General features: G+C 39.6%; 1 protein-coding gene across 1 annotated transcript in view; it reads right to left on the bottom strand.

The window, feature by feature from the left end:
- The window catches only part of ahctf1 (AT hook containing transcription factor 1), an 85,171-nt gene extending 69,586 nt beyond the window's left edge, over window positions 1–15,585 (bottom strand). Inside the window, exons 1-4 of the mRNA XM_048536609.2 lie at window positions 15,447–15,585; window positions 6,409–6,537; window positions 3,067–3,320; window positions 130–310 (exon numbers count right to left, since the gene is read on the bottom strand). Of these exons, the coding sequence (XP_048392566.2) occupies window positions 130–310; window positions 3,067–3,320; window positions 6,409–6,529 (556 nt within the window). The 5' untranslated portion in view covers window positions 6,530–6,537; window positions 15,447–15,585. The remainder of the gene's footprint in view (window positions 1–129; window positions 311–3,066; window positions 3,321–6,408; window positions 6,538–15,446) is intronic.
- Window positions 15,586–16,566: the final 981 nt, after the last annotated feature.

The raw sequence follows: 16,566 nt of genomic DNA, 5'->3' as shown, positions 1-16,566 counted from the left end.
TCTCTGTGTACAATAGTGGTATCAGCTAGGTGGATGGGCTACTGGTAAGGAAAGTAAACACAAAATTTCATAAAAAACAACAGATATTATTATTTTCATTCTCAGGTCCAGTTAAGCAGATCCATTTACCTGCTGGTTCTTGTTCGCTCTGACTACATGAGAAGTCATCCAAGCAGAGATCAATGAGCAGAACATGTCCAGTATCTGTTACTACAGCTACTATGCCAAAAAACCACCGCAGACTCTGATTCAAGCGCTGTGTACTGGCAGTGGCACCTCCATGATTGACTATTGGTTCAATAGCAGTCACCTGAGATTTAAGAAGACACTTAATCGTGTACAATTTTAAAATACTATGTAATGATTTCAGAAATCTCAAAATGCTCAGCGAAAACCAGAAACAAACTTAAACTGATTAGTGTTAATTTATGATACTTCCAATGTTGTGTGTAAACATTATATCCTCGCACCAGTGCCTTCTGTTTCTTGTCAGCTGCTTCATATTTAGCCCTTGAGGCCACTTTTGGGGTGGGTTTGGGGAAAGAGAACACAAGAGCTACTGTGAACTCATGTGGCAGGTCCTTCCCTCCAATTTCTAGATGGTACTTGCCTGCAGGTCCATAATGTGTTGCAACATTAAAGTCAATAAAATTCGACTTGCGTAACAAAAAAAGTAACCAAAAGCATCAAAAGTTCCAAGAAAAAGAATTAAAACCACACTTATGACAACTTGAAGAGTCCAGTTTATGCCACTGCAGATCTAGAAAAATCAAGGAGGAGAGCAGTGTGTAATATCACAAAGTAGTTTGACACTTGGTACAGACTATGTGCTTCCCTGAACACACTAATGGTATTGTTACTAGGAATAACAAAAAAATTTTCTTAGAAAGAATTGTATACAAAAACAGTAGAAAGTATATTCCTGTTGCAACTCACTTGCTACTCCCAGAGTCATCACAAATGTGAAAACTTGATTAAACAACCAATTTTAGCCAACTATCAAATACAGTTTGAGATAATACACATAGACTTTTAAAATTAATGAGCAAATTACTTACTGTAATCAAATAGTTCTTAGGCGATGGCAAGGAATAAGCATGAATTGACCAGTGCCAAGAAACAAAACAGGAATGGCTACAACTCTATAAATTGAAATCTACTTAAAAGTTATGGAATCACAGGCAAGACACAAAGATGGGTGGGGAAGGAAAAAAAAGTCAGAGAAGGGCAGTTCTGGCACTAGTCCAGATTATGTGCAATGAGTTGGTTCCCTTCAATTCCTATGATGCAGAGCACAAGGTTGTGAATATCTCAATTCCCAATTTTTCATTCACTAGTTGAAGGATCACTTTCAATCCAAGAGGATTTTTTTGTCCTTTCTTCTACAGAAATATTCATTTACAAAACTGGCAAGCAAGAACAGCAATCAAGAGATCCTCTTAACTCTCTACACAGGGCGTGGGTAAAGAAATTCAGATGCTTTCTCTTTGCCAACTTGATGTTTCTCCTGCATTGCCCAAACAAAGCTGTGCTATTTAACCAATCAAGAATTTGTCACAATGATAAACACTCCTGAAAAAAATACACAAAATCAAAAGATTGTCGTAAAACACACCCTTGGAGTTGATGTGTCTGCTGTAACATGGTAGTTACAATTCAGAATGAATTCCAGTAAACCACTTCTTATAACTAAGACCTTCCACAATTTGCAGGAAGGCTGACATTTTGGGCCTAGACCCTTCTTCAGAAATTCCCATTTCTGAACAAGGGTCTAGGCGCAAAACGTCAGCCTTCCTGCTCCTCTGATGCTGCTTGCACTGCTGTGTTCATCCAGCTCTACACCTTGTTATCTCTTCCACAATTTCCTCGTTTCAGAGCAGTATCTTTACTTATGTTTTAAATTCACAATCCAAGATTTTTTCATTCAAATATTACATAGAATAAAACTCAGAAGGTACAAAAACAAACATTAAAATTAACAAATCAACAGATTAGCTCTCCATTGAATAAACTTTTGAACAACCTGATTTTGACTAATGTCAAGATGCAACCTTTTTAAAAGATCAGATCTTATTTGAAAGATATCCAGCAGTACAGACAACCTTCAGCGTACAGGTTTAAAACTTAATACCATCTGTAAGGAATATTGAAATGGCAAGTTAACAGCGCTTATCAAAGATGGAACTTAAGTCTGACCAGAAATTAAATTAAACACTCGTTTCCTAACTAAATGTGGCAACATGAGACACTTCAAAATCATTAAGTTTCAGGTATGGAATATGAACAACTTTTTATTTCTTAGATCAACAGGAAACATGTACAAGGACAAGACGAATCTAACATCCAAGCCAGGTAGGGAAAGACAGGCAGAATCTCAAACCAGAGTTGAAGGAAATGTGTAAGATTGGGGAGCAAGCTGAAGACTGGTGGTACATCCATGTCCCTGCCAGCCTTGTCTCCTAGACAGAGGCAAAGTGCCTGGAAGGTGCAGCAAAAGAAATTTGGAGAATTGATGCAGTACATTATCATACGTTCGGTGGCATAGCAGAGAAATTGAATATTTTGGGTGGTTGTAGTGCCAATCAAGTGGGTTGCTTTATCCAAGGAAGCATTAAGCTCAAGTTTGCCTTATTCAGACAGTGGAGACCATGGCATGTGCAAAACTTGTACCTTGTAACTGATAGAATTAACAGGTTGCACTTGCTGCAGAACACCTGCAATGTAAACTGGACTTCACGTGCAATGTTAAAAACGGTCTACTTCTCAAGCAAAGTCTGGTGTAAAGCAAGGAACATAACAGAAGTTCAAACCATTTTGGAAAGGAGCAGATAATGCAAGAATCCTGACTGATGTGGACAAAGACAGGACTTCACATTGCAAATGAAGGGTGGAAATAACTATTGCTCAGCATCCACAGGCATCAATGTAAAAATTAATGCTTTATCTTAAATGCAAGTGATCCAATTCGTCAACAGAGGTTAATTAGATGCATGCATAATGAGACTCTTCATTGCATTCAATTGTAAAGGGAGTGGGGACTATGGTAAAATGATTATTAAAACATACCTTGCCAGGGAGAAACACTGATTTAATGACTCTGGATACTGCAAGATCATAAAGGCAGAGGATGCTACCTTCGGATTCTTTTAATCCAATTAATAATCCAGTTCTTTTCAACCAGCAGAATTCTTTTACAGCCAGAATTGTTGGGGGCTGTTCTCCAATTCCACGGAACCTATATGCCGAAAGTCGTTCACCCGTGATTGAGTTAAGCAGCTCTAAATGAGCGCCACACGCCAGCCAGGACAATCCATTGCGACCTGAAAGAGAAACACAATGCAATAAATACATTTATTCTGGCAAATAATATTTCACTTAAGATTCAAGGGAAACTTTTATGATCTTAAAAGAGAGCACATAAATCAAGAAAACTACATTACTAATGTCTTTTAGGAAAGGAATCTAACTATGTTCCAGGTCTGTCATGTAACAGAGGAAGTAAACATTTTTAAATCAATTTACCAGCTCTTTGCCTATTCATTCGTAGCCATAGTCCTTCACAGGCTTCTTACTTCTTTTTCAAAACTTGAACCAATATCGGGGGTTTGTTAGACTACAGGCAAGTGGGGTTTAGGTTGAGCAAGAAAGTCACATCACTCTCCCCTACCCAAGGCTTCAGGTATAAACACAGCTGTTAATGAGATATTCTTTTAGCAACAGAGATATCAAATGTACTGATAATTAAAGTATTTTGAGATTGGATGTGAGTTTGCTCGCTGAGCTGCAAGGTTAGTTTTCAGACGTTTCGTCACCATTCTAGGTAACATCATCAGTGAGCCTCCGACGAAGCGCTGGTGTTATGTCCCGCTTTCTATTTGTCATGTATTATAATAAATAGAAAGCGGGACATAACACCAGCGCTTCGTCGGAGGCTCACTGATGATGTTACCTAGAATGGTGACGAAACGTCTGAAAACTAACCTTCCAGCTCAGCAAGCAAACTCACATCCAGTACCTCAACCTGAGCTACAAGTCTTCTCAAAACTCACTATTTTGAGATTGTCACACAAAAATCTGCTAACAGACAATCAGCAACTAAAATGCTGCAACTTCATCATGTATTGCATGCCCTGATTATGCAATGTCTCCCTGTATTCACATTCACAGACTTAAAAGCGGTAAAATGAAGTGTACTGCTGACCAAGTTAAGTCCAAACAGTTGTAGCTCATTTATTAATTCTCCCCATAACCCAGTCAAAATGTTGTCTCTAAAACAAGCCACAGCCAAACACGGATTGGAATTCATCATAATTCATCATCCATGCCACATGCTGCACTCTTGTCCCTTGTGCCAAGTGCCTCTTGACAGAACTGCACTAAAAATTTGCCTTCAATGAGCACTGTTGCAAGGCATACTTACAGTTACATATTGACAATTGCTTTCAGATGAACCCCAAAAAGGTGAATTCAATCAGAATATACCTTGCTACAGTTTGCCCGAAGATCACGATAGATAGCTGCATTCCCCCAAGATCTGATATAAATTTTAAAACTGGAGATTAAATCAAATAGAAGGGGCATAGATCAATATTCCTCCTCAGCGTTCTCAGAAAAGTTCAAAAGACAGATCTGAACACCTTTACAAGGTTAAGGAGAAAATGTGACCTCTACTGGACATCAACATAAATACAGTTAAGGGAAACTGGTCAAGCAAAGGAAGACAAAGTGTTCCAATGGAATATGTACATGAAGATTGATGGAGGAGGTCTGAATGAAGCACAAAAAAAACTTGCAAGGACAGATTGGATTGAATGCCCTATTTCTGCACCATACATCCTATGCATTGAACCTACACCATCACATGGGTATAAGCTTGCCATTTCAGCATTAGTAAACAAATAGTATTGCTTTTTCAGAAAAAGACTAGATATAGGAAGATCAGTTTGGGGTCACCTTTTTCAATCAAGTGAAAGATATAACAACAAAAATTCAGAGAATCCCAGAAGTGTAACAACACACATTTGGCCATCATCTCTGCAACGACTGTTCGAATGAGCACCATGGCTACTGCAATTTTTTGTTTCTTTCCTCCCTCACACCTTTGCACATTAATTCTATACAAATAATCATCCGTTACACTCTAAAATGCTTAATTTGAACCTGCTTCCATCACACTTCCAGGCAATGCATTCCACACCATCACCACTCAATGTGAAAGGTCTCCCCCAACCCCACCACATCACATTTGCAGAATGAATTTGCATGCTGTTTGGAAAAGTGTAAAGTACAAATCAGCTGTTCACACCAACATTCAATGGTAGCTTCCTCAGAGTGTTGGAATTTGACAAAACAAAATGCACTATTTGAAACAAATAAACGTAGAAAGAATTAGTTTAATGTTAGCCATCTAACCATTGTTAATTGTAAAATATCACCTCAAACAAGGATGCGAGTCAGAAATTTGTATAGTTCTAAAGCAGGCTTCTTTTGTCACTAAAATCACTAATAACAATTAATTTAATAAGCATTAGGAATGTAATCTAAATGTCAGTTAAAGCAGCACAATTTACAAATTAATCAAACTATACAGAAAGCCTCAAAAAAATCTTGCCCTAAAATCTAGAGCTTGTTTTGTCATACTTGATATTCAAGATCTATTTCAACAGTTCAGCTGCTCTGAAAACTTCAGCCTCGTGCATATATTTTTACCATAACCAAAGTTTATGTAGTTACACTTTCAAAGCACTTCAACGACCTCACTATAATTGGTCAGTTAGTTATATCTTGTGACCCCCAAAAGATCCTTGCATTTTTACCAGTTCTGATCAAATACCCTCTAATCTTGTATTGCAATGGGAGATCAATTGTACAGGATATCTGAATGTTTGCTACAGCCACATGGTTAGTTATTAGGGCTGAGTTAGGTGTAGCCTACATGGGAATTTTCAGGTTACTGGACACCACTGAGGTTTCTAGGAAATACTCATACCTGCGAGTTACTATAAGTTACCAGAGAGCCTGTATTGATAAAATGATACAAGAAAAATAACAGTTTTGCTTAATTCCTGGAAATCTGTACAAAAAAAAAACACCTATCTTGAATCCAGATGCCACCAATGAACTCTGTCAAGAATCTATCAGCAACTTGAAACAAAAGTATCCAAAAACTAGATAAAGAATGAGGAGACACATCATAATATATACAGTGTCACATTTTCCAGAAACACACTGCAAAGACTTTACAGTCCAAACACAATGATATTCAGTGACACCCACAAAAATCAGAAAGTCAGAGGGAAAGAAAATAATGAATATTCAATATTTAATGTTTAAGAAAATGTAAATTAAAAAGTTCAGTCCATTAAAAAACAAACAAGATTGTTTTGATTAAACTTTGTAATGCCTTACCTATAGCAATTTTCCCATACAGGCCCTCATCTTGTGTTGACTCATCATCAGCAAGAGCTTCTATGGTCACTTCTGGAAACTGCAGTAGACCACTAGTGACTTGTGCTGTTAGCTCACACATATTTCACTCTGAAACAGAATAAAATCAAAATTTAGTTATGCTACAAATCTAATTGGAAGCTAGATTAGATTACTCATCCAATCAATGGTGGATCTGACCACTTCACATTCCCAAATACCTGATAATATTTCACCCTCTTATCTAAAATACACTTCCACTACAAAACTACTCAAAAGACTCTGCTTCCAATGACAAAAATCGCAAAGACTTTCTGAAATAAAATTCCACATTGCCTGTCTTAAAATGGACAACCGCTTAATTCGAAACAGCAACACTTCGTTTTCAAACAGTTACTCCCTAGTTCTATATTCACCCACCATGAAGATGAGGGGTTTAGACGAAAGTGTCTGTTCCCATGCTGTAAGACTAATTCCAAGCCTGTTCCAGAGGTGTCATAACACTGCGAGTAACATTTTTTAATCAATTTGCCAGATCTTTGTCCATTCATTCTTAGCCATAGTCTTTCATTGTCTTCTTACTTCCTTTTCACAACCTGGACCAATATTGGGGGTTTGTTAGACTGCAGACAAGTAGGGTCTAGGTTGAGCAAGGAAGTCACATTGCCACCCCCCCACCATGGATTCCCAAAATAAGACAAGTCATTTACTCATAGGGTGGCAAATTTTGGAATTCTCAGCCCCAGATGGCTGTGGAGGCTGAGGTTGTTGAGCAGGTTCAAGACGTAGATTAACAGAGGACAGCAGAGGAAAACAGGATACAAGTAGAAAATTAAGTAGCAAAAAATGGTATAAAATAGAATGTTTGAGAATACTAGACAAGAAACAGAAGTAGGCTTGAAGGTCTACTCTCCGTTCTTGTCTTCTGTACTTAGATATTCCATGGCATACGACTTATTGGTTGGGAACTTTGAGTCTTTGAGACTATTTAAAATTTGGCTTTATGACTAGTTTCACTCTTTTCTCTAATTCCCTTGCATCCCAAAACACTGACAATATACAGAATCAAAGCCTGCTGGAAGCAATGAAGATTCTAACCTGATGACAACTGGATATGCCACCATACACTGAAAATGGTGAGGCCAAGAAATTTTCAAGTACAAACACTAATTGCCAGAACAAGGCGAGGTTTGGATTAAACTTTCAGTTGCTTGCTTCACTTGAATTCATACACACCATACAATATAAACATCCATCATCTGTTCTGCTGTGCACAATAACACAATACTATGAAGTTTTTAAAAACCTCAAGGATTCACGTGTTCTGTCAACTTAACGTGAACTTAGAGTCTACAGGTGAGAGGCTGGAAAAGCATCCGGGGAGGGGGTACATCCAAGTTTCAGGCCGAAATCTTTCATCAGAACTGGGAACTTCAGCCCAAAACGTTGACATATCTACTCCCTTGATGCTATCTGAGCTACTGTGCTTTTACAGCCTCAAACCTGGAGACTATGGCTTCCAGCATCTGCAATCCTTATTTTCTCCAAGTAACTTAAGCATAAATCAACAAAATCTTCAAAAGGCGTGTAAATGATATAATTTGTAATTCTTTTACACAATCTGCATACTTTTCCAAAACACAACCAAAAAGTCTCAGAAGTTTGATTTCTATCCTTTCATGGTTTTTAAAAACAAGACACTGTTCTAGTCAGAGCCTGAAAAGATAACTGAGAAAGCTTAAATGTCGCCCGAGAAACTGCAGGACTACAGAACCTGCATGATCTACTCTGAAGCAACAGCTACTCCTCAATCAGCACAAAAGCTATAAACCAGGATTTTGGAAAACGTGGATGTCTTCAAGCAACATGACAAAAAGTCTGTACATTTAGGATTAAAGTAAAATAATGTGAACTTTTCAAATTTTTATATCTCATTTTGAACAAATAACTTATTAGTAATTGGGGAAAAATAAATGAAAAGTTTGATTAGTTCACCGACAATTGAAACAAATGAAAGACTTGGTCAAAATAAACGTGCAGAGAGTTTTCTGACAAGAGAAGACTAAATAATTAAATTATAGGGGAATGATTATTTTGTTTTCTTTGGTTGGGGTGGGGAAGAAGGAGAAAGAAGATGCAGGACAGCAGGGCGCATGCGAGCAATAGACTGTTAAATGGGGTGGTGGCTATTATGTTCAGTTTAAGCTCCTACTAGCAAACTGGGAAAAGGCTTGTATACAGCATAGACCTGAAGAGACCTAACAATTTGCTCCCTTGCTATAAATTCGAAGTATTTGTTTATATCTTTTATATACCATTCCATGCAACACAGTTTATCTATATGCCTGAAAATATCCTTGCTTGATGGCCAAGTTAAAAGTAAAACTGTTATTCTGGAATAAGAACAAGACAAAGAGATAGAGAGAAAGTTACATCAACGTAGGCATGCACCCAATCTTGATCAAACATTAGGGCCGAGACCAGTAAGGATTTACAATTCTTGCTATAAAACTATTGTTATGGAGTGGTTATGATGTTTTTGGTTTGGTGGTACCATTCAGAGTTATGCTCCGAGGAGCATCCTCCCAAGCTATCCCAAATTCTCCAAAGTTACTTATTTTTTTTAAAAATGGACTACTGCTATCTTCATATTTTGTCATTTACAGAGTTGTCAAGATTTATGATTTCTTTTCCTGTGTTAATAATGCTTAGATGTAGATACATCATAAATATATTTGTTTGCAGCTTTTAACATAGTTGAGGTCCAAAACTTGAGCACTACCATACACCTCTGCTGATAGCAATGTGACAATTACAGGGAAAAGGTATTAAAAATGCTTTTCATATGAAATACCTACAGTAGGCATTTTCCATCTTAGTCTAGCAGTTGCAACAAATCTATGCTTTGAACACAAGATTTCCTTAGTAATAGCAGTGCTTCAGAAGGTCAACAAGTTGAGTTCATAACTCCCAATATTCAACAGTAGCTATGAGTTCTTGAATTATTGGCAGGAAAATTGATCCTTTGCAGAGCATGCAAAGCCATTCCATCTTCAACTCCTGCATGTTACCAACTATGGGTACATTCACAGGGCAGCTAATTTAAGCATTGAATGTAACTGACCTGTTTGCATATAGTAGAGCACTAACTTGGAGATTTATGTTCTAAATTCTTAATGAAAGAATATGTTGCATCAGACAACAAAACTTTTGTGTTCTGAATTCGTAAAATAGTTGCAGCACCAAACAGGACCTTTAGACCTCTTTATTGGTCCCCTAATGCAGCAACACAACCAATGCCATCACTTTACCTGCTCCTCATAGCCTTGAAGTTTTTTCTTTTTCTGATAATGACCCATTTCCTTCCACTGTGTTCTCAGTTAGCATTTTCTGGGTTTTAACCATTGGCTGTTGAAAAAAGGGTGTTTCCCAAGTCACCACTGTTGGTTGCCATAGACAAGAAGATTACTAAAATTGATCTAAAAATTGAACATGATATTCTATCAGAAACAGAGAGCCTTGTGTCAGAATCAAGATATTTTCTTGGAGACATAGTTTCTCCGGTCAAGCAAAACTGAGAGGAAAATGAGGTAGAAAAAAAAAAGAATGATCTAAAATAAAAATTAACCCCAGAACATATGCGGCTCATGCAATTTTAGGAATTATGATTGAGATTTCAAGAACATAGATCAGAAAATAATGAAAATAAACAGCCTTTATCTATTCATTGTCATTGATGTAGGTGTGTTATTGTCAGAGCTTTCTGTAGAAGCAAGTTGTTTGTATGAAGCAGTGTGGAAATACTTTTATGATGTATCCAAGTGTGAACAGAACATACATATTATCAAACAACACAAACAAGCATGGGACTTGGTAACTCTGTAAAGACATTACACATTAAATGGGACTTGGAGATACATGGGCTCGAGCCAGGAAGAAAAAAGTTTTAAATTGACCATCTTGCATCATTTACTTTTCACAATTATCCTCCGTGTTACGCAAGAAACAATTATGGCTAGTTACTAGTCAGTTTCTGCTGAGTTCAATTCAGAGTCCCATACATCATTTGATACATTTGTTTTCAGGTCAGTAAATACAATTTTTAAATTTATGGCATTTTTAGTTTGTTACCCAGACATCTTTTACTTACATTCAAGCTTCGTATGCATTGTTCACTACTACAAACAGAAACAAAGTGCATAACAATGCATTTCTTTCCAGTTTTTGGGAAAAACGCTGGCAAAACATGAGTGAGTAGAGTTAAACCAGGATTATTTGTTGCAGCACTCAAAACTATATTCCTGCAGCAGTGTTTTGGGTTTTCTTTACTGACAAGAATGCACTAGAAAGACAGCTAAGAAAAGAGGAGAGTACAGCTCACAAATTGCTGTGGATAAATAAATGTTTTTGAATCTCAAATGTGCCTTATTCATATTCAAAATGATTCAGCATGACACTGAATTAAATCAGAATTCATAATTTGAAACAGTTTGCCATCTAGTTAAATCTAGCAAGGAAAAACAGAGATTACGGAATCTGATATAATAGAGTTTGACATCATCAAGAAGGAGTACTCCCAATGTCTAAAGTAACCGATGGTCATCTTCTTCAGCAGGATGGACTTCAGGATTGGGAAAGACTCGATACTACTCCGGTAGAATGCATGACCAGCAGACACAGACATGACATATGTGGTAATTAAGGGATTGGGTAATATAGTTGTGTGGAGGTTTCTCTGCTATCCAACATTTCATCTTCACAACTCTTCACTGGTTGGAGTCATACCTGGCACATTGGAAGATGGTAATGGTGGTTGGAGATCAGTCATCTCACCTCCAGGACATCTCTGCAGGAATCCCTCAGGGTAATGTCCTTGGTCCAACTATCACCAGCTGTTTTCTCAATGGCTTTCCCATAATGGCAGAAGTAGGAATGTTTGCCAATTACTGCACAGTGTTCAGCACTGTTTGCTACTCCTCAGATACTGAGGTAGTCCATGTTCAAATGCAACAAGATCTGGACAATATCCAGGTTTAGCCTGATAAGTGACTGTTAACAGATGGGGGATGGGGACAATCTAACCACTGCCCCTTGAGATTCCATGTTACCATCACTTAATCCCCCACAATCAGTGGCCAGAAACTCAACTGGATTCACCATATAAATATATTGGCTACAAGCACAGAGATTAGTAATACTGCAGCGAGTATCCCACCTCCTGACTCCCTACAGCCTGTCAACCACTGACAATACACAGGTCAGGAGTGCAATGGAACTTGCCCAGATTGAATGTTGTTGAAACTGCACCCTAACAAGCTTGACACCATCCATCCACAAGTATCCACTCCCTACACCATCAAGTCATTACCCAGTGTGTGCCATCTACAAATTACCCTGCAGATATTGACGGAGCTTCCTTAAACAGCAGCTTCTAAGCCCACAGCCACTTCCACCTAAGAGGACAGCAGCAGTGGGTACCGGTGTATAGCACCACCTACATGTACTGCTCAAGGGCACTCAACCTGATTTGGAAATGTTGCTGTTTCTTCACTATTGCTGGGTCAAAATCCTGGAATTCCTTGCCTAAGGACATGCAGGTCAAATTACAGAATATGGACTGCAGTGGTTCAAGGAGGCAGCTCAACACCACCTTTAGGATCAACTAGAAAAGGGCAATTAATGCTGGTCAGTGATGCCCACAAGAGAACTGATTTTAAAAATGTATACATATTCCCAAAGCCTCCTGCATGTTTTAAGTACTCCCAAATACACCATCATTTTCATTAGAAACAAGTCAAAACAGGGGTCTCCTATGAGTCAGCATGTACTTTTCACCACTATCAATGAAGACAAACATAGATGTATAGACAGGCTAGATCGGCCTCCAATGCATTAACTCAGCCTTTTTGCCTTCTGGGGGATAAGAGAACTTCAGGACCGGGACTGCAAACTGGAAATTGAGGTTCAGTTTGCTGGATAACAATGCATCCAATGGTCCTTTATGCTTCAGAGTCTTGGACAATCTACAGCAGGTATCTCAAAGTGCCACCAATAGTATCTTTGTAAAAGACAGGCAACCAACAGAAGTATCCTCTCAACAGTGTGGAGCTGGAGGAACAAAACAGGTCTGGTAGCATCAGAAGAGTTGGAAATTTGATGTTTTGGGTCAGACCCTTCTTCAGAATTATCCTCTCCATCCGCTCAACAAGCCAACTTGCCCAACATTGAGATATTAACCATTCAAAACCAGTTCTGCTGGGCTGGGCAGGACATATTGTTCACATGCCTGACACAACCATGCACGGACATAGTGCACTGATAATACTACCAAATGCAATATACAAAAGGGGATTAGTACATCTAGCCATACAGCAGCACAGACTGCTAAATCCGTGGTAACAAATAAGTATTCTTAAAAATCAGAATCTTGCTAGAAGTGCATATTTTATACATTACAACATACAGGCTACAATCAGAGGCTGACACAAAGTAACCAACTAAACAGAAAAAAAATTATAGCTGCAATAGATACAATCCGTTTGTTTCACTGTGGCCCATAGTTGGATAATAGCATTAGCTGCTTAAACACAAAAAATGTAATGAACCCACCTTATCAGATCAAAGCAAAATTGTTATTTTGCAGCTCTGATACAAGCACCAATATAAGAAAATCTTCTCAATACGATGTCGTATATACTACAAATTGGTCTGTTTGGAGAAACCATTTAAATATACATTAGGCAGTAAAACAAACTTCTTCAGCAAACGAATGCAACAAAAATCACGTCAGTACAACTGGTTTCAAGCTTAAACCTGAATACATTTGCTCCTCTTTTTCTCTGCTATTCAAGCTGTGTTGATGGCTTATGTTCAAAAATCACTCACTACAGATGAGTTTAGAAAGTTGGGGTTTTTCAAAAGTTCAACATAGGCACATTCAAATGTGCACCTATTTCACATTTTTACTTTCCCCCTTTAGATACTAAGGTGAACTATCATACATTTACAAAACAGTTTCCATTTCAAATCTCCAGCATCTAAAATGATTGCTTGACTTTTAAGTTCATCACAGCCTTGTGTTCTCATCTTCACAGAGCAATATTTCATATAAATTTGCATGCAAACACATATACACAAAGCAAATGCAAGTTTCAAACAGCCAGAGTCGGAAACAACTTGTCAGAACAAAACTGACAGCATTTTGGTGTCACAGATAATGGGAACTGCAGATGCTGGAGAATCCAAGATAACAAAGGCTGAAGCTGGATGACCACAGCAGGCCAAGCAGCATCTCAGGAGCACAGAAGTTGACATTTCGGGCCTAGACCCCTCATCAGAGCATTTTGGTGTATTGTGTAAGTTATTTGTGCCTCATTTATGGAAGAATGGAAACGTATCAGTGGCAGTTCAGGGAAGGTTTATTAGGGTAACACCTCAGATGAGTAGATTGTCTCAGGAGGGAAGGTTGGACAGGCTAGGTTGTATTTGCTGGAGTTCAGATCAAATCATACAAGATCCAGCAGGGTTGTGACAGAATCAACAATTAGGGGTCACCTATTAACCCAGGTGAGGTCAAATTTTCTCTCTCATTAGAAATTGTAATCCCCTTCTTCAAAAGGCATGGTGGCAGAATCTCTTTAGCATTTTGAAGTCAGAGGGAGATAGATTCCTGATAACATGTTATTGGAAGCAGTGGAGCAATCAGTTACCTTAATGATGGGTAGTGCAATATCAAGGAGCCAAGAACTCTCTGTACATTTCAGGAGGAACAAAGCCAGAATAAAAGTTTCCTGCTTCATAAAGAAGTGTTTTCTAATCAATGTAAATATGCCTCAATAATGACCAGCACTTATATGACAACAACAATACTTAGAAAGTACAAGTACATAATGCACACTAACTTTCCAAAGTAGAATTAGGAGAATATTGCATTTCACAGATGATTCAAACTATCAAAAAGATGTTAAAACCAAGACTGATTTGGCTGTCCTGATGAATATAATCAATCCCATGGGAGTATTAGGTGGAAGAAAGTCGCTGATTTGCTGTTTGTGGGATTCTTCTATCAACACCTTTATTTGCCTATATTGTCACTCCACATAAGTGATCAATAATATATCGGTTAAAAGGCAGCGACATTAAAAAACGAAATTTATTCTACTCAATACACAAAAACGCTGACAATTTCAATGCGATGTATGCTTACAGCAATCTTTACCGCCAAACGTTCCCATACAAGACTGAACACCTTGTCAAAAAAACAAAACGCAAGCTCCACAGATTTCGCACACTGCTATTAGTTCCCTAAAAGTTATCGACGACATTCCGAGACCAGCTCGCCGCACAGATTTGTTCTGCTCGACGGACACGCAGCTCTATTTGCATGTACTCAGAGGGGTACCCTCGACACCGTTCAACTGACGCTTCCAGCATAACGTGGGTCTGGTTTTCAATCAACAGCACACGTGTAGATTTCGTACACAGGAGCAGAAATCTCAGTGTAACACCTTCGAAAATAAAGCGACGGAGGCGGGAAGAGGATGGATTACTCCCTGCGGAATTTACCACCATGGTAAAGTTAACAAGTGTCAATAAATGGGGGATCGCGGACTATCTAATACATGTTCCCTATTCAAAGCGAGATGGACGGGAGGAAGGCAAGCGCTTCACTCCCCTTTATTTTGTGTGTATTAAAATATCATCGATAGCGCAGGACTGCTCAAGGATTCTGTACGCTCTGCAGACCCCAAAACAAATCCTTCCCCTTCTTTAAGGTCCTATTGAAAACACTGGACGTGTTCACGGGGAAGAGGGGCAGGGAAAGAGCAGGGCGCGCGGCGGGGCCTACACAGCCGCAACACATCCTCCCCCCCCGGCCCTCTATGCGTTTCTCCGTCTACCCCAAGGCAATCGAATGTCGGCATCAGTCGCAAGCCCACTGTCCTCCCCTCCCCAGATCTGGGGGTCGGGGTGAGTGGCTAGGTAATCCAGAGAGGCGGCTCTACAAAACGGCGCCTTACCTTGCGATGAGATGCAGCAGCAAGCACCACCGCCGGGATGATCCTGTCATTAAATCCAGGGCGCGTGGCCCTTCCCGCTCACTCGGCCGAGTCTTTTACCAGTGCGGCGACTGTTCTGTTTCTGCGCCGTGGTCTCCTCTGCTCGTCCGCACCCCCCCCTCCTCCTCCCCAATCCCTGTATCTTTCACCCCCCCCCCACCGACCCCTTCTCTTTCGGTCTCTCCCGCTCCTTTTACTTTAACGTCACCGCCATTTCCCAGCTGGGGCTGCGCAATCCCCCCCTTCCCCCACCCACCGCAGACCCAACCCCAACTCCAACAACAGTCTGACATCAAACTCTCGCGGGAGCCGATGGCTGGGAGCGGGAATTCCCGCCCGCATTCAAAATGCAGCGGTTAGGCACCGCCCCGTTCAACTTCATTTAAACCCCAAAGAACTGCCGGTTTTTGTTGTGGGGAAGGGTTACCGGACATGAAACTTAAACTGATTTCGCTTCGTGGATGCTGTCAGACCTTCTGAGTCTTTCCAAGCGGGCGGAGGACGTGGGCTGCAGCAAGTAGCCATCATCTGAGGGACTCGTGAAAGTATGAGAATCAAATTTTGCGTGATGAGGATGTTTCTGCAGCCAACCCGCTTTTAATTGGCCTTTTCTGTTGAGTATTCATATATACATATATACTCATTGCCAGGTTGGATGATAAGCCTTAATGCCCTGAAGACGGTACTGTTTCTTTCCTAAACCCCGTTTATTTTTAATTGAAGGGTGACTTGTTCGGCCATTCCAGAAAGCATTCGGGAGTCAACCACCGCACTACTGTGTAATGCAGGTGGTCCTTGCGCTCACTCAAGCGGAGATCCGTGTCATTTTTGATTCCTGTCTCGAAGTTTAGGAGGAAATCCTAGAATCTCTACGGCGTGGTAACAGTCCCTTCGGCCCAACAAATCCACACCAAACCCTGAGAGCATCCCATCCAGACCCATTCCCCGAAAACCCACCTAATCTAGAGATCCCTGAACACTATGGGTAACATAATATGACCAAACCACCTAGCCTGCACATCTTTGGACTGTGGCATTGTGAGAAACAGTACTCGCTCACAAACTCGGCCTGAGACAAAGC

This window comes from Stegostoma tigrinum, chromosome 9, assembly GCF_030684315.1.
Source record: "Stegostoma tigrinum isolate sSteTig4 chromosome 9, sSteTig4.hap1, whole genome shotgun sequence".
Classification (NCBI taxonomy): Eukaryota; Metazoa; Chordata; class Chondrichthyes; order Orectolobiformes; family Stegostomatidae; genus Stegostoma; species Stegostoma tigrinum.
This window is presented reverse-complemented; position numbering and strand designations above follow the sequence as displayed.